At 43.6% G+C, this 22,052-nt stretch overlaps 1 protein-coding gene, 1 non-coding gene and 1 pseudogene across 5 annotated transcripts in view; 1 reads left to right on the plus strand and 2 right to left on the minus strand.

Annotated features, from left to right (window-relative positions):
* Window positions 1-22,052, minus strand: part of Dcaf5 (DDB1 and CUL4 associated factor 5) — a 96,389-nt gene that overhangs the window by 37,855 nt on the left and 36,482 nt on the right. For all 3 annotated transcript variants that reach the window (XM_021201617.1, XM_029540622.1, XM_029540623.1), the window contains exon 6: window positions 3,476-3,689. In XM_021201617.1, coding sequence (XP_021057276.1) covers window positions 3,476-3,689 — 214 coding nt within the window. The remainder of the gene's footprint in view (window positions 1-3,475; window positions 3,690-22,052) is intronic.
* On the plus strand, window positions 17,104-18,274 carry LOC110324231 (annotated as a pseudogene). The gene has a single exon (XR_002380679.2). The product of XR_002380679.2 is annotated as a 26S proteasome non-ATPase regulatory subunit 13-like (transcript).
* On the minus strand, window positions 19,581-19,719 carry LOC115064495. The gene has a single exon (XR_003844333.1).

A 22,052-nucleotide genomic window follows, 5' to 3' on the forward strand; every position in this document is an offset into this window, starting at 1 on the left:
TGCTGGGATTAAAGGCATGTGCCACCATGCCCGGCTGGCTAGGCCACATCTTTAAGGACACTTTGTTAGATTCATGGATTCATTCACAAGACAGCTCTTTGGAGGAAGGCCGAATGATTTCATTAGCATGTTTTTTGGGGCCCTTGCCAACTGTCAAATCCACAAGAGCAAGCCCAATGCTCTGTTACCCAGCAGCGGCTCAGCCTTTTCAACTACACTTGGTTATATTCTTCTTTCCTTCTCTATTCTTCTTTCAGCAAGATATAGAGACAAGCAGGCCTAGCATTAATTGAGACTAAAAAAGGGAAGATTTTAAAATAATCAGCATGTCCATTTCTAGATATACCAGCTGCTTGCATGAAAAATTGGTTTCTCTCAGTCTGAGCATCCCACTGGACCCAGGCTGGGACAAGAAACACTTAAGGAATCGTGAAGGAAGGAATAAAAGGCAACTGCTGCTTTCTTAGTGTGTACAGAAAGCCAGCAGGTGGAACACTAGCATTCTCTTTAACCTGTTAAGAACTTTGCTTGCCTACCTGGCTGTACATGGGGCTGTAAAGCTTAGAAGACAGAATGCAGCCAATCCAGCTTCAAAAATAAAATACAAAATGTAAGGATGAGTGAAAGCAGAGAGAGAGAGAAACTGGGCACAGGTGGCTTCTGGGGAGGAATGCTGACTCTGGAACTAGAGGTGTACTTCCTGAAAATCAAGTCCACGGATGGATGTAGCTCTTGATGCTCAAGGGAGGAAGCTGAAGCTGGAGGATTAGTTTAGGCCCAAAGTTCATGGTCAGCCTGAACTACATAGTGAGACAGTATCTCAAGAAGAAAAAAACAAGTTCAAAACTTTTGTTACTATTGATATCCAGCTGTCTAAGTGTTACTGTCACTTAATCTAGCGGTGAAGATGGTTAAATTTGGGTAATTCAATTATCCTAGAGATCAACCAACCAACACATTGGTAGCCTAAAGCAGGGAAGGCGGTCTATACAGTGGCTTTGAATGAAAATCAAGCCAGGGGGACGACTGGCCCACCAAAACACCCGAGCACACTAAATGCTCTCCAACACCTGCTTCATTGCTTTAAAAGGCATAAAGCTAGGAAGGCTGTTCTCACACACCCACTAATCAGCCAGACCATGGAACCATACATGAGATAAACAACCCTGTGGAGTCAGATAGGGGTCTCATGATGGCCTATATCAGAATACAGATGGTTCACAGATTCACTATATCTCTACAATTAGTACCAATTTGCTACTGTAATTAAAATCAAGAAAATCTACCTACTTTTTAGGTCAGATCCTTGGCAACGCATCGGCTGTCATGGCAGTGATGGGCTGAAACTGAGTGGAAGCCATCCCACTTTGCCAGAAGTCAGGCTTTCCAGTTAAATGCAGTTTCCTTTTTGTATATGCCAGACAAATTCACCTATTTTTGCAGTCTGTCAAGCTTCCAAGAGTCTGAGATGTAGTCCTTGCTCAGCTTTAAACACACATATAGCAATCTGCGCACCTTACCTTTCTGAACCCCAGATTTCTCAAAAGGAAGAGTTGGTTCAAGATCTTGAATAGCTTTGTGGTTAGAACTTAGAAGGCACAGGTGGGCTCTGCATTATTTCTTATTTTATTCCTTGAGTATAATTTATCAAAACATTAATTTAATTCTGAGGCCAATGAACGATCTAGTGAACCTTGGATTGTAAAAATTAAAAATAAAAATAAGTGCAGGCCCTCTGGCACAATAGTTAGATCTATAGGTGGGGCCTGACTAATCACTTTGTAATTAAAAGCTAGAAGGCTGTCTAGATAGGTGGGGTCATACATGTTCATTCATTCCTATTATGGAAATCCCCAAATTCCTCTCCCATTACCTAGCCTATGACTCAAGGAAGACTGCACAGCACAGAGTTCCAGGCTGCAGGAGTTCTCAGAGTACAGACACAGGAATGATGTCAGATATAAAGAAAACTATGTGGCGGCTGCTGTGACCCTGTCACTTACAAGGTCGAGACATTAGGATTACAAGTTTGAGCCAGAGCGGGCAATGTGTTGAGACCCTGCCCCAAACAAATAACTTAAAAGCAGCAAAAAAGGCAGGCATGGTGGAGCCATTAATCTAGCACTCATGAGGCAGAGGCAAGCAGATCTCTGTGAATTCAAGGCCAGCCTGGTCTACAAAGCAAGTTCCAGGACAGTCAGGGTGGTTATACAAGAAATACTATCTCAAAACAAAACAAGCAAAAAGGCAGCAAAAAGACCCTGTCTGGACTAGTCAAAAGCTGCCAGAATACAGCTCACTATGAACTGGCCAATGCTGCATTAACCTTGACTATGGAAAGTCAGAGCCTATGAATGAATCACCTTTAAAGAATTATTTTCTATGACTAGGACAGTAAGTCTGTTTGGCACTTGAACTGTTTGCACACTTACAATTATAAGCTTAACTGACTAGTTTTACTATAAATTCGTAACTTTTTTTTGGCTATCTTGGAACTTGTTCTGTAGACCACGCTGGCCTCAAACTCAAGAGAACTGCCTGCCTCTGCCTCCCAACTGCTAGGATTAAAGTCATGTGCCACCACTGCCTGGTGTAAATCCATTACTTAATTATCCTATCAAGGCCTCTCTAAAAGTTGAGCAGAAAAAAACGATTATCAATCCTGATTTATAGTTATAGAAGCTTCTGTCCAGAAAGCTAATATTACACATTGCTCAAAGCACTCAAGAGTCACTTCAACAGATCCTTAGAGTGCTCTTACGCATTCTAGGCCTTGAGACAAGGCAGTGATGAGTTAGCTCTCTTCCTAGCACTTGAGGACTGATAAGAAATGTCAAGCATAGATCTAGTTCCTAATCCACTAGGTTAGATGTCTCTGATAATCTGTAGGGGGGTACGAGCGGACTTGAGACTGACTCAGGCCACAGTCAGTAACTTATGTCCTCTTTCATCCAGGAAGAACTTTTTACTGCAACCAGAGAGACTATAGTGCCTACAAACTCTCCCACTAGGGTAAAAGTAACAAATAATAACTTAGTCAAATAACTGATGAAATCAAAAGGCAATAAATGTTTTTTATCATTGTATGTTAATCTATAAGGTGAAACCAGTTGTATCTTCAAAACGTGGCTCTGCTCTCACAGTGCCTGTTGGCATGCCGCACAACGACACTCTAGATGACAGTTTCTCATTTGATACGAGCTCCTCTTTCTTTTCAAAACTGCACATTCTTAGATTCTCAGAGTCCATTCACAAATGTGGCAGAGCTGGTTGCTTAGACCCTGCTGTAGTAACTAGCCTTGGTTTACAGGGTGTATCCTGTAACGTATGTACCCCTGGTACCCTGGATAAAGGCAGTCACGAGGCAAAAAGCCCAGAATCGCTACTCCCTTCAATAGTTTCTCCTTCATGTGGTACAAAAGAGACTGAGAGCAATAGAGAAAGACATGGGGATGCAGAAGGCGCAGGCACTGACCTGGTCACGATCCCCTGCGAAACAGCAGCTTTTCATAGTGCACGAGTTGAAGTAACCCTGATTGTCGAACTGGAACACCGGCAGGCGGGAGTGGATGTCATAGAGGACAGGGGGCAGGCGGCGCCGCAGTGCCAGGAGTTGGGTCCCATTGCTGTTGAATCGCACACTCATGGCGCTCTGGAGAGATAGGTTGCCACCATAGCGCAGGAGAGAACTGGAAGTTAAAAGCACAAGGATCAAGTCTGAGGCAGACAAGATAAAAGCTTGCAAAACACACTCAATTTGCTTCTTCATATGTGTCCAAGCTGTCCTGTAAGGCTTAAATCAGAGTTTCAACCAACGGGTAATTAAACCCTACAGTATCTTTTATTAGAATATAGTAGTTCCTTGAAGTCAGGCAGTGGTGGTGCAGGCCTCTCCGAGTTTGAGATCAGCCTTGGTCTACACAGTGATTTCCAGGACAGCCAGGGATACATACAGAAACCCTGTCTTAACAAATAAACAAAAAACAAAAGAATTGCCCCTTGGAAACAAACAAAAACAAAAACAAGAAAAAGAAAAGAAGAATGTCTCTTTGGTTACATTAAAATAAGTTCTTTAAAATGTCAGCCGAGGTTCAATTCCCAGCACCCACAGGGCAGCTTACAACTGTCAGTAACTCCAGTTCCAGGGATCTGATGCCTCTTCTGGCCTCTGTGGTCACCAGGTACACAAGTGCATAGACATACATAAGGCAGACCACATAAACATAAAAAATAATAACTACTGTTAGACCTGAGTTTAATCCTTGGGACCCACATGGTAGAAGGAGAATACAACATCTGAAAGTTGTCCTTTGACCTACACACACACACACACACACACACACACACCACAGAGTGGCATGAATGCCAATACATATACAAATAAATAAATGTAAAAAATTAATAGAAAAGATATCAACACATCTTGCCAAAAAATACATTAAAATCAAAAGTTATTTTGTATACCCATACCCAACTAGATATTTAAAAGACTCTGGAGAAGGGAGTAACATCTACCCCCACGTGGCCAATAACCAATTTTTAAGCAATTTCTCTTTTGTACTAGAAACACCGAGACTCATCAGTGTTTCTTTTTTTCTTTCTTTCTTTCTTTTTTTTTTTCCTGTTTTGGTTTTTCGAGACAGGGTTTCTCTATGTAGCTCTGGCTGTCCTGGAACTCACTCTGTAGACCAGGCTGGCCTCGAACTCATCAGTGTTTCTTATGGTAATCTTCAATAATTACAGAAGCATAAGAAGTGTTTAGTTTCAATTTGTTAAAAGATGAGCTGGTAAGTTGGGCAGCAGTAATAGATGCCTTTACCCCTTCATGTGAGAAGCAGAGGTTGGCAGGTTTCTGTGATTTCAAGGCCAGCCTGCTCAATAGAGCTAATTCCAGGACAACCAGGGTGACACTCACACAATAAAACCCTGTCTTAAAAAAAAAAGTTGTTAGGATACCTGATGATACCCCAAGCTCAGTTCCCAGAACTTACATGGTAGAGAGTGAACTTCTATAGAACTGGCTAATCCCACACACAATGGCACATCACACACACACACACACACACACACACACACACACACACACACACACACGCACACAAAGTTTTTTAAAAGTTTTTTGGTTTTGTTTTGGCTTTGGTGGGCTTGAGAAATGGCTCAGCCATTAAGAGCACTGGCTCCTCTTCCAGAGAATCTGCATTTGATACCCAACACTCACATGGCAGCATATAATCATCTGTAATTCCAGTTCCATGAGATCTGGCTCCCTCTTCTGGCCTCCAAGGACACCAGTCATGCAAGTGGTGCAAAGACATAGTCAAAGCAAAACACTCATATACATAAAATCAAATATATTTTATAGACTTGTCTTTTATAACATGTCTGGTGATGTGCCAGGTCAGCTAAGGCTGCATACTGAGACTGTTTCAAAAACAAATAAACCAAAACAACAAATAACCAAACAAATAAAAGAAAAAAATTAAAATTTAATTTTATATTATATATGGGCCAACCAAACAAGTAGCCTAAATAAAGACTTCAATGTAGGCACATCCCCAAATGCAATAGGAAGAGTGCACGTGTGGAGATCAGAGGGCAGTTTATGGGATTTTGTCCTCTCCTCCCACCATTTGTGTTGCAGAGATCCAACTCAGGTTGTCAGTCTTGGAAGTAATGCCCTTACCTACTGAGCCATCTCACCAGCTCTTGCTTCCCAGCTTTTCAGTTCCCAAGTATATATTTAGCTTTGAAATATCTTAGATTGATTCATGTACTCTCATTTATCTAGTGTCCCTAAACAGTATATTCTAGTTCACTTATTATGCTATAGTGTGGTGTGTTTTATGTGTATGTGTGAATGTCTACGTATATGTTTGTGCACCACGCATATGTCTGGTGCACTGGATCTCTTGGAACTGGGGTTAATGACAGCCACCAGAGAGATGCTGGGAACCTCAAGCCCAAGTCTGCAACAGCTCTTAACCTCTGAGCCATCTCTCCAGCCCTTCCAAGTGCTCATAACTGAGCCATCTCCCCAGTACCTCGACAGAATTCTTGATTACCTGGACCTTATCTTACAAAGGGATGACTGCACATGCCACAACCATGTTCTCTTTTATACCTCCAATTCACTTAAGTTGGGCTATATGTGTCAGTGATATTATGATAAGAATGCCACACAAAGCTAATAACTTGTTCTGTTTCACACAGACATTGTTGCTGTATATAGAGAAGTGATCTTGGTCTGAGGAATGTGATACAGTTGGTACAGTGATAGTCTAGCATCCACAAGCCTTGATCCCATCCTCAGCACTGAATAGACTGGGAGTGGCAATGGATGCCTACAATCCCAGCACTTGGGCCATAGATGCAGGAGATCAAAAGTTCAATGTTATCCTCGGCTACATAGCAAGCTGGAGGCCAGCATGAGCTATATGAGACCCTGTCTTGAGGAAAAGACAAAAAGAAAGGGAAAGAGAGGAAGAGGGGCAGGGACGGGGACAGGGAGGGAAATTCCAATAGTTTTAGAGAAAAAAATTTTAAGTTCTAAAAATCAATTAAGAGACCTAAATATTGGTGCACACACCTTTAATCCCAGCACAAGAGGGTGGGAGATGCCAGGCGAGGCTAAAACTCTACATAGTGAGTGTCTGCCTCAAAACTGTCCAAAAACCAACTGACCAAACAAACAAACAAACAAACAAATAAATAAGAAACCTAAATTGATGCCTAAATGATTTTTTGCTTTAAATTTTGACAGGGTCCCATGCAGTACAGGCATGACCTTGAACTTCTTACACATTTTTAGTTTTTTACCTTTTGTTTATTGTATGCGTGCATGTGTACCTGTATGCATATACACACATGTCACAGCCACTTGAGTGGAGTTAGAAGGACAACCTGTGGGCTATGGGAGCTGGTCCACTCCTTCCACCATGTGGCTACCAAGGATCAAACCTGAGTCACAAGAGACCAGTGCTTAATAGTCAAGAGACTGCTGAACATCTCTCTGGCTTTTGCTTCCTTTCAATGCCCAAAGTTTATATTTAGCTTTGAAATATACTTTGGTTAATACATATACTTTCATTTGTATAGCTTCACTAAGGGGTGATATGTTCTTACTGCATTATTTTTCTGTAGTTTCATAATGTTTATAACATTTTTTAAATCATGAAGTGTGATGGTTTGCATATGTTCAACCCAGGGAGTGGCACTATTAGAATGTGTGGTCCTGTTGGAGTAGGCGTGGCCTTGTTGGAGTCATGTGTCACTGTGGGTATGGGCTTTAAGATCCTTATCCTAGCTGCCTGGAAGCCAGTCTCCCACGAGCAGCCTTCAGATGAAGATGTAGAACTCTCAGCTTTTCCTGCACCATGCCTGCCTGGATGCTGCCATGCTCCCGCCTTGATGATAGTAGACTGAACCTCTGAACCTGTAAGCCAGCCCCAATTAAATACTGTCCTTATAAAAGTTGCCTTGGTCATGGTGTCTGTTCACAGCAGTAAAACCCTAACTAAGACATACAGTATGCTTCTAAATGACTTCTTTTGCTGATGAGGTCCTGACTTGCTTGAAGTTGACCTATGGGAAGAGTGGCCTTGAAAATGCCCACGCAGGAGCGGCTGCCAACCTGGCATGGTCATAAACACAACCTGCCAACACCAGCCGCAGCCATGCCTACTTTACCCTCTCAAAGCAATCTTCTCACCAAGGGAGGAATGCTGTGGTACTGCGGCTGTGTGCAGAAACAAGGTTTGGATAAAACAGTGTGCCATCCACCTGAGAATGGTTGGAAGACAGCAAAGACAAAAACCATCCCAAGAACTCCAAGTTCCAAGGAGAAGCCTAGAATCCCAAGTTCCCAAATGACAAACCCAGCAAAGAAATAAATGATACAAGCCACACTCACTCACTCATACACAGAGAATGAAAGAACTGGGCAGCTGGAGCCCAGGCATTTCCTTTATAGGGAGCCCTGGCCACCACAGGCATGCGGTGTTATCTAAACACTGAGTTCAAAAACAATGAGAGGCTTTCAATCTACAGTCAGCATGGAGCTTGTAACTCAGCCAGCATCTGTGGAACTGAGGGTGGGTGAGGGGTGGAACAAGACTCAACAAAAACAAGCTTGGCCAGCATAGCAGCACAGTCAGCACAGCACAGCCAGCACAGCACAGCCAGAACAGCACAGCACAGCACAGCCAGCACAGCACACACAGCCAGCACAGCACAGCACAGCACAGCACAGCCAGCACAGCACACACAGCCAGCACAGCACAGCACAGCACACACAGCACAGCCAGCACAGCACAGCACAGCCAGCAAAGCACAGCACAGCACAGCACAGCACACACAGCCAGCAAAGCACAGCACAGCACAGCCAGCACAGCACACACAGCCAGCACAGCTCAGCATAGCACAGCCAGCACAGCACAGCACAGCACAGCACAGCCAGCACAGCACAGCACAACCAGCACAGCCAGCACAGCACAGCCAGCACAGCATAGCACAGCATAGCCCAGCCACACAGCCAGCACAGCACAGCACAGCCAGAACAGCTCAGCCAGCACAGCACAGCACAGCACAGCCAGCACAGCATAGCACAGCATAGCACAGCATAGTACAGCCAGCACAGCATAGCACAGTACAACACAGCACTGCACAGCCACACAGCACAGCCAGCACAGCACAGCAGCACAGCAACAGGGTTGACATCAGCTCAAGTCCCCGACAGGAAGCAGGGACCTTTGCTAAACCCCCTTCTCATCAGTTAATAGCTATCCTCTCTGTCCATTCCAGTCAGGCCTGAAGAGGAGCCTGCCCAGCATTGGCCTATGGGTCTATTCTATCCCCACCCAAGATCCTTGACCTGGCATTTATAATTTGGTTATAATACAGGAGTGTGGCTCCAGTAACTTTTCTTCTTCCTGCATTTCTGGGTAGGAACATTAATCTTTCAACCAAGGAGAGTACACAAATACCTGATGTAGTTAGGATTACTTCGTAGAGAACAAAATGTGATTCCTTCCAGAAGAATGGATGGATACATCTCAGCGGGAGTTTATGCAGCTGGCCACTTATAGTGAGAATAGGTAATGATCTATTTTGCCAGGAAAAAAGGCTTTCTTCCCCCCCCCCCAGACAGGGTTTCTCTGTATAGCTTTGGCTGTCCTGGAACTCACTCTGTAGACCCCAAAGGACCCCACCCCATACAACACGTGCTGTCATCATTGCTCTTGCTTACTACCAGAGCTATATGGTGAGGGCTGGTGCTGAAGATACTACAAAGCCTGGGTGCAGGACAGAGAAGCCAAGCTCTGAACTGAAATGTAAACTTCCTGTCTACTGGCTAGCCTTCATAGAGCTGAAAGATGCTGTGCAGGCTGCCAGGGGAGAAACACCATCAAACATCTTACCGGCAGGGGACCCTGCATGCTATGCCAAAATACCAGTCTCCCAGGCAAGATGTGTCTACTGGTGCAGTAGTGACCTGTTATGGACCACACTCTCATTGAATCTGAGGCCACACTCACAGGAGGCAATCTACTCCTCATAGTATAAATTTGGTTAAAGGATCATGGCCAGGAAGATCATAGACTCTAGGAAAGAACACATCACTGTTGTTTGCTTAATGGATATGTTGCTAAATGGCCCTTAAATATTTATGAGTATTACATTTTCTCTCTCCTCTGTGTATGTATGTATATGCACACATATGGGTGCTTATATGTGGGAATCAGTTTTCCTCCTACCATCTGGGGTCCTGGGGACTGAACTTGCTCAGATCATTAGGCTCTGTGGCAAGTGACTTTACCCACACAGCCATCTTGACAGCTCTAAATATTTATATTCGTATCCATAGGTGAGCATTGCTCTCAGCCTTGGTCAAAGAATCGTTTTACAGTGGGCAGCAGTTAATGTGAGATTCTAACTGAATTAAAATGCTGAGAGAAGTGTGTTTAGACTTAACAGTGCATGACTTCCACTCCCGCAAGGCTCAGGGACACTGTTGAAGAGGCGATGAGAACAGTGTAGGAGCCAGAGGGTATAAACAGTGTTCTCAAGTGCTCTGTGGAACATGACATGGCCACTGTACCCCGACAGCAGCTGTGGTCACTTGCACAAGACTGAACCCATCCACATTCCATCGTGACCGTCACCCCTAGCAGAGGAGCTACAGCAGTTCCTGGTTACGGGGGAGAGGAAGTCATTTTCTTGAGTAGTATAGCAAGTGGTGAGTTGCTCCCATACCCATGCTCATGCAAGCAACTTGAATTAAATGCATGACTTTAATCCCAGCACTTAGGCAGAGACAGGATCTCTGTGAGGCTGGCTATGAAGAGCTCTAGGACATCCAGGGTTCTACAGTGAGACCCTGCCAAAAAACCCAAAATGAATGGGTAGGGAGAGGGAGAGGGAGGGGAAGGGGGAGGGGGAGGGGGAGAGGAGGAGGAAGAAGGGAAGGAGGAAGAAGGGAAGGAGGAAAGGAAAAGGCAGGAGGGGACTTGCAGGGGTGGAAGGAAGAGCGGCAGTGGGAAAGAGCTAAGGGAGGACAATGAGGGGCTGAAAATGATCAGAATACATTACATATACATATGAAGTTGTCAAAAAACAAACATTTTTACCGGAGACTTCTCAGAAACATGACTCCATTTTGGAAAGAGGATGAGCAAGGTGGACAAAGATTACAATCTCAATGAAATTCAAATCAAGCCATGTGGAAAAGGTTCCAGCCTCTTGTTTATTACTAGAAAGCTGCTCCTGAGGTCAGAGTGCCACTGTGCCAACATTATCTGCAATGTCTCTTTTCCCCCGCCCTCCTTCCTTAACACATTCCCTGAAAAAGAACATCTTCATTCCTCTATGACAACTGAGTGATGTTATAAGGGAATGCTTCTATCCTGACTTGCTCTCAGAAAAACCTTTTTTTTTTTTTTTTGAGACAGGGTCTTCTCTGTGTAGTCCTGGCTGTTCTAGAATTTACTATGAAGACAAGTCTGGCCTCAAACTCACAGAAATGTGCCTGCCTCTGCCTTGCCTCTGCCTTGCCTCTGCCTTGCCTCTGCCTCTGGAGTGCTGAGTGGTGAGATTAAAGTGGTGAACACACCACCACTACCTGGCTCAGAACACCCACGACAAAAATGCCACTGTCTCTACTATTCACATCAGTATCTGTCACTGCACACCCAAATCTGAGAGGCACATGAAGCTCTGCTCAGCACACTACAATGAGTCAAGGAAAAACATCCCTAAAAGAAGAATGGAAAGTTATTTTCCACCAGTGACTTGCTGTAAGATGCAACAAGAGCACACAGGAGGTGGTGTAAGGGTTGACAGCACAAGACCTTAGATACAGGCAGGACATGAGCTGCAGCAGCCCGAACCCGACAGCCCACACACTACTGCCCACTCCAGGACTTGGTTTGCTCCTTGCTGTTGTTTAAGGTACAGGAAGAAAATACTCAGATGGAGCTCTTTACTGCTCTAGCCGAGCAAAAACACTTGGCCAAGTCTAAGGCCTTGGAAGAGAAAAGAAACAGGCCAAGGAAGTGACTGGAAATGTCATGCCTACTTCAATATGGGTGTCTTTAGTATTCTATTGCTGTGAAGAGACATATGACCATGGCAACTCTTATAAAGGAAAGCATTTAACTGGGGCTGGCTTATAGATTCAGAGGTTTAGTTCATGATCATCACGGCAGGGAGCGTGGCAGCATGTTGGCAGACACTGTGCTGGAGAAGGAGCTGAGAGTTCTAATCTGGATCCACAGGCAGCAGGAAGAAAGATAGCCAGTGGGCCTGGTGTGGCCTTTGGAACCCTCAGAGCCTACCTCCAGTGACACACTTCCTCCAACAAAGCCACACCTCCTAATTCTTTCAAATGGTACCATCCTCTGGTAGCACTGAAGTCTGAGCCTATGGGGGAATTCTCGTACAAACTATCACAGTGGGGCAAAACTGCCAAGTATAGACCCTGTGAAACACATTACTATAAACCCACGACTAAGTAACTTATCTAATGCTGCCTGATGCTGCCAGCAAGATTTCCAATACAAAAATGGCACCAATTTCTCCATTATGTTAATGTCTGGGTCAATGCACTACTATTCTAACTCTGATATCAGGGCTGATTCTTACTGCAAGCAGAGGCAAAATAAAGCCAGTCATAGGAAGAAAATCCCTTCACATTAGTTTCTGTTTTAGGATTATCTATGTGGAGCATTCTGTAATCTCTATAATTAAACATATAGAATACTAAAAGATCCTAGAAATAGGTATAGTAACTATTTTACCGTGTTTAGTAGTTCAATGAGTGCCAAAATGTTTCTTTTATATGAGCTGGAGGGAAAGAAAGAATCTCCCATCTCCCCTTCTCCCCTTCCTCTGTTTGCCCCTATCTCCACAAAAGATGGCTCCTCCCCCTTTCCTCTGGCCTCTCTCTTCATTTCCAGACTTTCCAGCCTTACATCCCTGACTCAGTATCCAGCACCTAACTACAAGATGCTTTGTTTTTTTTTTCAAAATGGTCTGAGCCTTATTCTCAAGAATGAAACCACCCTGAAGGGAGTCAGACCTTCTGAACAACTAGCCCGAGAAAATTACACAATAAACTATGGTCTGTGGCTGAACCAATTTGTCCCCTGAAGATGATTCATTATGAGTTTGAGTTCAGATCTAGAAACATCTAGAACTTTAATATCTAGAGTACCTAGATATTTAGTATTTAATAACTTAGATATCAAGAAATTCAAATTTTACTGAAGGAATTAAAGTTCTGGCAAAGATATCTTTGCATAATCAAATGGAACACCTAATCCAGCTATGATGAAAACATGGATGATGGGCACTGACGTCATCTTCATCTTATAAAAAAGGAATTCCCCTGACTGAAAGTATTCCAGATCCTAGATGTTTCATTTTGGAGCCCAAAGATCCTAAAACCCTTAAGGAATTAAAAGATAGAGCCATAGTAGATTTCTTCTAGGATTACTTATGACTTTCCCATAACATCAGGGACCCACTGGGTTCTTGAGGTGCCTTGGTTTATTCTAAACCCCACTGAGTGTGGTGGCAAACACCTGTAATCCTATTACTTGGCAGGTAGTAGGGGGAGTCAGCAGGAAGATCACAAGTTTGAGACCACACAGTCTAAAAAAAAAAAAAAAGCACACAAATCAAGAGCAACTTTGAAAACACCCACACAGGACGCTGTACATGCCTTTAATCCCAGTACTCAGGGTTGGCTGAAGCAGGGGGATTACTAAGAAGTTGAGGTCAGCTTGGTGAACAAGATGAAATTCTGTCTAAAAACCAAAAGATATCCTTATGCCTCTTTACCACAAGCGTTGTGAAAGAGAGATCACGTGTGAGTCTGCTCCACATAACCTCAGCCCTGACAGGGTAAAAGCTAGGGAGAGACTAGTCAGTGGATAAACCAGGGGAGAGGGGGAGGGGAATGGAGGAGGTGGAGATTGAAGTTGCTACTAGCAACCAGGATGGTATAGGAGCAGGGAGGAAGATCTGAAGATCTGAAGGTGGAGAGTCAGGAGGTACACACACAGCCCTGGGTGTGACAAGATCACAGAACAGGGGAAAAAAGCAAGAGGGGGAAGGGCTGGAAAATTCCAAGCAGGAAAGGATCAGAAAACAATATTCGCAATTTGATAGCTTCTAAGAACTTTTAGGGGAAAACCCCTGAAATGAAAGGAGACCAAAAGGTCACAGAGTGTGGCCAGTGAGACAGAACCGGTGCAGGAGGAGATGTGCTCCCTACAGGAGCCACTTGCCAAGAATGAGCGTGAAAAGCCAGTCAGTCGCTCTGGCTGACAGTGTGATTGCCATGGTTTCCAGATATTTTTATGTCTTTGTAATAAATGCATGTTATGCAGCTTCCCAGTACACCCACATTTATGACACAAATCACCATTACATGCAATGCACCACTTTGTATTTTACTTATTTGTATTTAACAAATTCTGTATGACCATCCCGAATGATTTCATGCTGTACTAGACTATCAAAAGAATTTGCAACTAAACTTCCTTGCTTCCATCCTTTTTAATTTTTAAAATTTTATTATTTTTATGGTTATGAGTGTTTGCCTGCTCATATGTCTGTGTGCATGTGTGCAATGTCAGAAGTGGCCTGAGGTAGAAGGCAGGTCCCTTGGTACTGACTTACAAATGGTTGGTTTGTAAGTCACCATGTGTGTGCTGGAAATGGAAGCCAGTAATAAGCAGTGGTTTGAATGTATTATCTAAAAGATCAAGAGTAGCAGTCTATAAAAGTCTTGACTTAGAGTATAAAAATAAAAATTTTTAAAATCCTAAACTAGGTGAGGTGCCACGCCTTTAATCCCAGCACTGGGAAGGCAGAGGAAGGCGGATTTCTACTAGTTTAAAGCCATCTGGACTATATAGTGAGTTCTGGGGCAGTCAGGGTTACAGAGTGAGACCCTGACTTTTTTTTTTTTAAACAAACTTATTTGTTTTATTTATATGAGTACACTGCAGCCGTCTTCAGACATACACCAGAAGAGTGCATCAGATCCCATTTCAGATGGTTGTGAGCCACCATGTGATTGCTGGGAATTGAACTCAGGACTTCCAGAAAGAACAGTCAGTGTTCTTAACCGCTGAGCCATCTCTCTAGTCTGAGACCTTGTCTGTCTGTCTGTCTGTCTTTCTTTACATTTTGCTCACTGACCCCCTTCCCAGTCACCCCCTCCTATAATCCTTCCCCCATCCCCTCTTCCCCTTCTCCTCTGAGAGGGTGCCCCCCCCACCATATCCCCTCACCCTGGCACACCAAGGTGAGACCTGTCTTTGAAAGGTTCCCACAGCTCCTGACATTTGCCTGTCCAGTAAGTTCAAAGCTATCTTTAAGGTAGAGGCTTCAGGGAAGCACTGTGGTAAAGGCCTAAAATACCAACACTCAAAAATTAAGCAGGAAGATCACAAGTTCAAGGCCAGTCTAAGCTACATACAATTCAATTCCAATGAATAAAAAAATAAAATCTTGTTTCAAATAAAACCAAACCAAACACCCCCTGCCCCCAAATCCACAAAGAACAGGGAAGGGACTGGAGAGATGCCCGGTGCTGAGGAGTATGTGTAGCTCTGAGGGCCTGGTTTCAGTTTCCAATACCCACAAGGTGGCTAACCAATACCACAAATGAGGATAGGTAACTCTAGTTCCAGAGGATCTGATGTCCTCTTCTGGTCTCTACCAGAGCTAGCACCAGCCATGCAAGTGGTACTTGCAGGCAAAACATACACATAAAATAAGTCTTTAAAAAGACAGACACTATAGAAATGGCTAAGGGAGCAAAGTACTGCTGGGTAAGCCTGATCTGAGCTGGATCCCTGGAGTCCACAGAGGCATAGGACAAGAAACCTACTTCACAGTGCTGTCCTCTGACCTAAAGCCCACAGGCCATAGGTCTGTGAGCTTAAAAGCAAATCCAACCTCTCTAGGCAACCACAGACACCTTCCACTATTGGAGAAAAGCCAAGTTGATAAAATTGCTTATAGAATATTTACTTAAAACCAGCAGCTCATAGGTCTCGCTTTAGACCTGTGGTTCTTAACCTGTGGGTTGCAACTCCTTTGGTAAACTTCCATCTCCACAAACATTTACATTATGATTCATAACAGTAGCAAAATTATAGTTGTGAAGTAGCTCTCACGGTTGAGGTCACCACAACATGAGTAACTGGATTAAAGGGTCACAGCATTAGGAAGGTCAAGAACCATTGCTCTAGACCAACAGTTCAATCTCTGGGCACAAATTTTATTAGAGCACTTAAACCAAGCAACCTGATGTTTTGATAATCTTGAAGTCTAAAGGACATGTGAGCCTGGAGTCCACCAATGAGCAAAACTGATTTCACAGTGCCACCTTGTGCCTTAAAGCTAGAAAGCAACTTTACTAGAATACCTGGCCTTCTCTCTTACAAGAAAAGCCCAACAAGAATGTGTGTACCTCCCACTAAGGTTCCTGTCATTACACTTAGAACACACGGCCTGCTAGGCTGGAGAGGCTGAGACAAGATTGGACTACATAGTCTTAATCCCACCCAAACCCTAAAAAGAACACTGAAAACAAACTATTTAGGTTGGAGTATAATTCTATGTATTCGTTCAACATTTACTAAGTTCCCATGATATCCCAAATTCTATGCTACACACTAGAGATTAAAAGATGCAAACAACATGGTCCTTTTCTTTTAAGATTCAGAAAAAGTCAAGAACTATAGAACAGATTAGCATGCCTCTTTCTGGGCATTAACCCCTGCACCCGGGATAGGACAGCAACTGGTTTCACTGAGGACAAAACAGAGTCACTTAGTAAAATCCCCTCAGAGTAAGAGAAAATTTGACTCACTAGATACATATTTTGTGGCCACGCCATGGTAGGTGCTAAGAACAAAAGGGGCAAGCTTTTAAGGATCTGACAGGGAGGTCTAGTGAGGGAGTTTCCTGGGGTAGCTAGGAATTAAGCGGATGAACAACAAGGAGGGCAGTGTAGTGGTGCTAGGACACCTGTAGTTCTAGTACTTGGGAGGCTGGGGCATGAGAGTTCTAGGCCAGTCTGTGTTACAAAACAAGACCCTGTAACGAAAATCAGAAAGAAGGGGATGGAGAGATGGGTCAGAACTTAAGAGCCACTGGCTGCTTTTACGGAGGACCTACATTTGATTTCCAGCATCGACACGATGGCTCATAACCACCAGTAAATCTAGTTCCAGGGGATCCAATGACCTCTTCTGGCCTCTACAGGCACTAGGCACACACATGATGCACATGCAAACAAAATACCCATACCTATAAAACAAAAATTTTAATAAATCAAAAAGAAAAAAAGGACAAATTATTGTTTGTTTGTATTTAGAAAAAGAGTATCTAGGAAGAAGAAAGACTGCACAGGACAGGCTGCTTAAGCAGTTCTTTTCTTTTTTAATCTAGTGAAATAGGTTATTGATTCAAAAATTATTTACATTTTTATAGCATCATACACAATGTATGTTCTGGGTATATAAATATGAACCCCACGAGCTATAAGACAACAGCAAACATTGTTTAAGAATCTCCTCTATCCCTGCCGGTTCTGACTGCTTAGTGCTTGTGTTGTTCCCAGCTCTCTGCAATCATGAAGGATGTGCCGGCCTTCTTACAGCAGAGTCAGAGTTCCGGGCGGGGCCAGGCTGCCGTTTGGCACCATTTGGAAGAGCTGTACATGAAGAAGTTATGGCATCAGCTGACACTTGAGGTGCTTGATTTTGTGCAGGACCCATGCTTTGCCCAAGGAGATGGTCTCATTAAGCTTTATGAAAACTTAATCAGTGAGTTTGAGCACAGGGTAAACCCTCTGTCCCTGGTAGAAATAATTCTCCATGTGGTTAGACAGATGACCGATCCTAATGTGGCTCTTACTTTTCTGGAAAAGACTCATGAGACGTAAAAAGTAGTGATGAAGCTGTGATCTTGTGTAAGACAGCAATCAGAGCTCTAAAATTAAACATCGGGGATCTGCAGGCTACAAAGGAAACCATTGAAGATGTTGAAGAGCTGCTCAACAATTTCCCTGGTCAGTTCACAGTCGTTTCTATGATCTCTCCAGTAAATACTATCAAACAATCGGAAACCACGCGTCCTACTACAAAGATGCTCTACAGTTTCTGGGCTGTGTGGACATCAAGGATCTGCCAGTGAAGAACAACAAGAGAGAGCCTTCACACTGGGGCTTGCTGGACTTCTCGGAGAGGGAGTTTTTAACTTTGGAGAACTTCTCATGCACCCTGTGCTGGAGTCACTGAGGGACACTGACCAGCAGTGGCTGACTGACACCTTATATGCTTTCAATAGTGGTGATGTAGATAGGTTCCAGATACTGAAGTCTGCCTGGGGCCAGTAGTCTGACTTAGCAGCCAACGAAGCCCAGCTTCTGAGGAAGATCCAGCTGTTGTGCCTTATGGAGATGACTTTCACACGGCCTGCCAACTACAGACAACTCACTTTTGAAGAAATTGCCAAAAGTGCCAAAATCACTGTCAACAAGGTGGAGTTGCTGGTGATGAAGGCACTCTCGGTGGGGCTGGTGAGAGGCAGCATAGACGAGGTGGACAAGCGGGTCCACATGACGTGGGTGCAGCCGCGAGTGCTGGATTTGCAGCAGATCAAGGGGATGAAGGACCATCTGGAGCTTTGGTGCACTGATGTGAAGAGCAAGGAGATGCTGGTGGAACACCAGGCTCAGGACATCCTCACCTAGTGCTCTGGTGTCCTGCAGACCCTGCCTCTCATCAGAAGAGATCTGTATTCATTTGGGATGGAGTTTAGGATCCTGCTCGGAGTGGGAACTGTTCTTGCTATAAAAGCAGAGAACTGTCACTGGTGGGGGTGTGACTACTTGGAGAAGGCTCCTGTGTGGGGTCTTTTGTAGCCTGCAAGGGGTAGGAGGGGGCTCCAGCCTAGGTGATGAGGAAGGGCACGAATGGGAATGGGGACAGAGCCATCTCCACCCAGCTCTACCTGAGTGGACTTTGCAGTGTGGTCTGAGAGTGCTTCTCTAATAAATGCCTTGGCTTTGAAAAAAAAAAAAAAAAAAAAAGGATCTCCTCTAAATACAAGATGCCAAGTGAAGAGCCAGTGTAGACAGAAACTACGGGAGGAGGTGACAGAGAGGTTGCTGGAACTTGAGATGCCAGGCATGATCAGAGCACAGAAACCTAAGCGGGGCTCCAGGATTTCACCCAGAAAAACTGTAGGAGTGAGGACTGCATTAAGAAAAGCAGCGGGGGCCAGGCATGGTGGCACACACCTTTAATCCCAGCACTTGGGAGGCAGAGGCAGGCGGATTTCTGAGTTCGAGGCCAGCCTGGTCTACAAAGTGAGTTCCAGGACAGCCAGGGCTATGCAGAGAAACCCTGTCTCGGAAAACCAAAAAAAAAAAAAAAAGAATAGGACAGAGCACTGGGGAGAAAGCAGGCGTTAACAAGTGTGCCAGTAGGTGGGACACATATGTGGTATCGTATGGTAAAGAGGAGAAGGGGAAGAGACCGGCTAGCTAAGTGTGGGGGCCCACTCTTGTAGTGAGCACTTGGGAGGGTGGCCAGACATTGAGACTATATTGGGCTCCACAGTGATATTTGTCTCAAAATACAAAGAAGAGAAGGGAAGAGAGAAGGAATATGGAAGAGAGGGAAGGAAAAGGAAGAGGAGCTAACTAGCCCCTAACTAAAACTATTCGATGAGGTGGTCTGCTTTTCTGCTGTAGTTTTCGACTGTTCCATCTAAGCTTCTGGGTCCTCCTAATCTTGTTCTCTCTTTGTCCCTTCAAGTCAGCTCTCTACAAAGTTTATGCTCGAGCCTGTTATGAGCATTGGACTCACAGGGAATAAGGTAAGTATTCAATGAAGTACTAGTCTTCCATTTATTTTCCTTTTTTTTTTTTTTTAACAGAGTAATAACTTCAGTTTTTTTCCTTTTTGTTTGCTTTTTGTAATATAGTACATTTAATCAGCAGAGATACTAAACAAACAAGTAAGGAAAACAGTAAGTAGAGTGACAGTCTAAAAGTTGTATGGAGGTGAACGATCAGGCTTAGCCGGCTATTCTAAGTCAGACAGAGACCTCCATATTCATGTAGGACCGCTGCCTTCTGCAAACAAAGGCATTTTCTCCTTTGTCTACATGGCTGGTTTTGCAGCTTCCAGTTTGAATTCCTTTTGGTCAAACTTATTGACCAAACTTATTGTCCCTTAGATAGGTTAGGGATGTACCTCTTTGGTAGCATGTTTATGCAGTGTGATACTCTGGAGTTGATCCTCAGCACCACGCATCCACACACAACAGTTAACACGATACACCACTATGTATTAACTCTACATGTACCTAGTTGAATATGTTATTTCAAAAGTATACACCAATGAATCCCACCAGATCAAGATAGGATTTCAAGCTCAGTCAATATCCTACCCTGGGATACCACTCTTCTAACACCTATAATCTGCCTGTCCTTAAACACTACACAAATGGAATCATAGAGGACAGGTTCCTTTATGGCTGTCTTCTTTCACTCAAAATTCTAACCATGAGGCTCATGCACATCTACATGTGTGTGAGCATCAACAGGTGTTCTTTTCATGTTTGCCCAGTACTCTGCTTATCCACTTTCCTTTAGTGGACATCAGGCTTGTGTCAGCTTTTGGCTACTATAAATAAAGCAACCATGATACTCCTGTATTTATTTATCCCCAGTGGAAACACAATCGCATCTCTTAGGGAGATCTGAGAGTGAGGCTGCAAGTCCATACGTTTAGCCTCAGCAGACACTGACCGCTTCCCCTGATGGCAGTACCTATTTAGAGTTGCCCTAGTATGACGCACGATGGCCTCCTCAGTCTCACAGCCCAGTCAACACTATCAGTCTTTTCCACTGGGATAATTCCAATCATTTTCAGTTACACCATGAGTAATGAAGTTGAAAAGCTTTAACCTATAACATTTCTTCCTTCCTTTTTTAACAGTCTCATTAACTTCAGGCTGGCCTTGAACTTGCCATTCAGGTAAAGATGACCTTTAATTCCTGATCCTCTTTGCTTCCACCTCTCAAGTCCTGGGGTTGCCTTTTCGGGGGTCCTGGGTTAGATTCCCAGCACCCACAGCTTACAACTATCTGTAACTCCATTTTCTAGGAAGTTCTTCACATTCTGCTGGCCTCTTGGGACACCAGACACACACATAGCTTTCAGACATTCATGTAGGCAAAATACCCATATACATTAAAAAAGATTAAAAAATTAAAATTACTTAAAAATGGAATTCTACCTTTTATAGATCATACTTTTTTATATACTCTGGCTATAAATTCTTATTCAATATATGTATTACAAATTACAAGTACTTGTCCTTGGCTTATCTTTTCACAGATGTGATACTGTCTTTGATGAACAGAGGTCTTTAATTTTAATGAAATAAAATTTAGTAATTTTTTCTAGTTCTATCCATTTGCCTAAGAATTTCATGAACTCATTATTTTTAATAGCTAAGTAGTACTCCATTGTGTAAATGTACCACATTTTCTGTATCCATTTCTCTGTTGAAGGACATCTGGGTTCTTTCCAGCTCTTGGCTATTATAAATAAGGTTGCTATGAACATAGCGGAGCATGTGTCCTTATTACATGTTGGAGCATCTTCTGGGTATATGCCCAGGAGTGGTAGGTACAGCTGGGTCCTCAGGTAGTACTATGTCCAATTTTCTGAGGAACTGCCAGACTGATTTCCAGAGTGGTTGTACCAGCTTACAAAAAGAAATCGATGAAGATCTCAGAAAATCTCCCATGCTCATAGATTAGCAGGATTAATATAGTAAATATGGTCTTGTGCCAAAATCAATCTACAGATTCAATGCAATCTCCATCAAAATTCCAACTCAATTCTTCATGGAGTTAGAAAGAGCAATTTGAAAATTCATTAGGAAAAACAAAAAATCCAGGATAACAAAAACTATTCTCAACAATAAAAGAACTTCTGGGGGAATCACCATCCCTGACCTCAAGCTGTACTACAGAGCAATAGTGATAAAAACTGCATGGTATTGGTACAGAAACAGGCAGGAAGATCAGTGGAATAGAATTGAAGACACAGAAATGAACCCACACACTTGATCTTTGACAAAGGAACTAAAACCATTCAGTGGAAAAAAGACAGCATTTTTAACAAATGGTGCTGGTTCAACTTGTCGGTCAGCATGTAGAAGAATGCAAAATGGATCCATTCTTATCTCCTTGTACAAAGCTCAGGTCCAAGTGAATCAAGGACCTCCACATAAAACTAGATACACTGAAACTTATAGAGGAGAAAGTGGGGAAAAGCCTTGAAGATATGGGCACAGGGAAAACGTTCCTAAACAGAACACCAATGGCTTATACTCTAAGATCAAGAACTGACAAATAGAGCCGGGTGGTGGTGGCGCATGCCCTTAATCCTAGCACTTGGGAGGCAGAGGCAGGCGGATTTCTGAGTTCGAGGCCAGCCTGGTCCACA

This window comes from Mus pahari, chromosome 7 (genome assembly GCF_900095145.1).
Source record: "Mus pahari chromosome 7, PAHARI_EIJ_v1.1, whole genome shotgun sequence".
Lineage (NCBI taxonomy): Eukaryota > Metazoa > Chordata > Mammalia > Rodentia > Muridae > Mus > Mus pahari.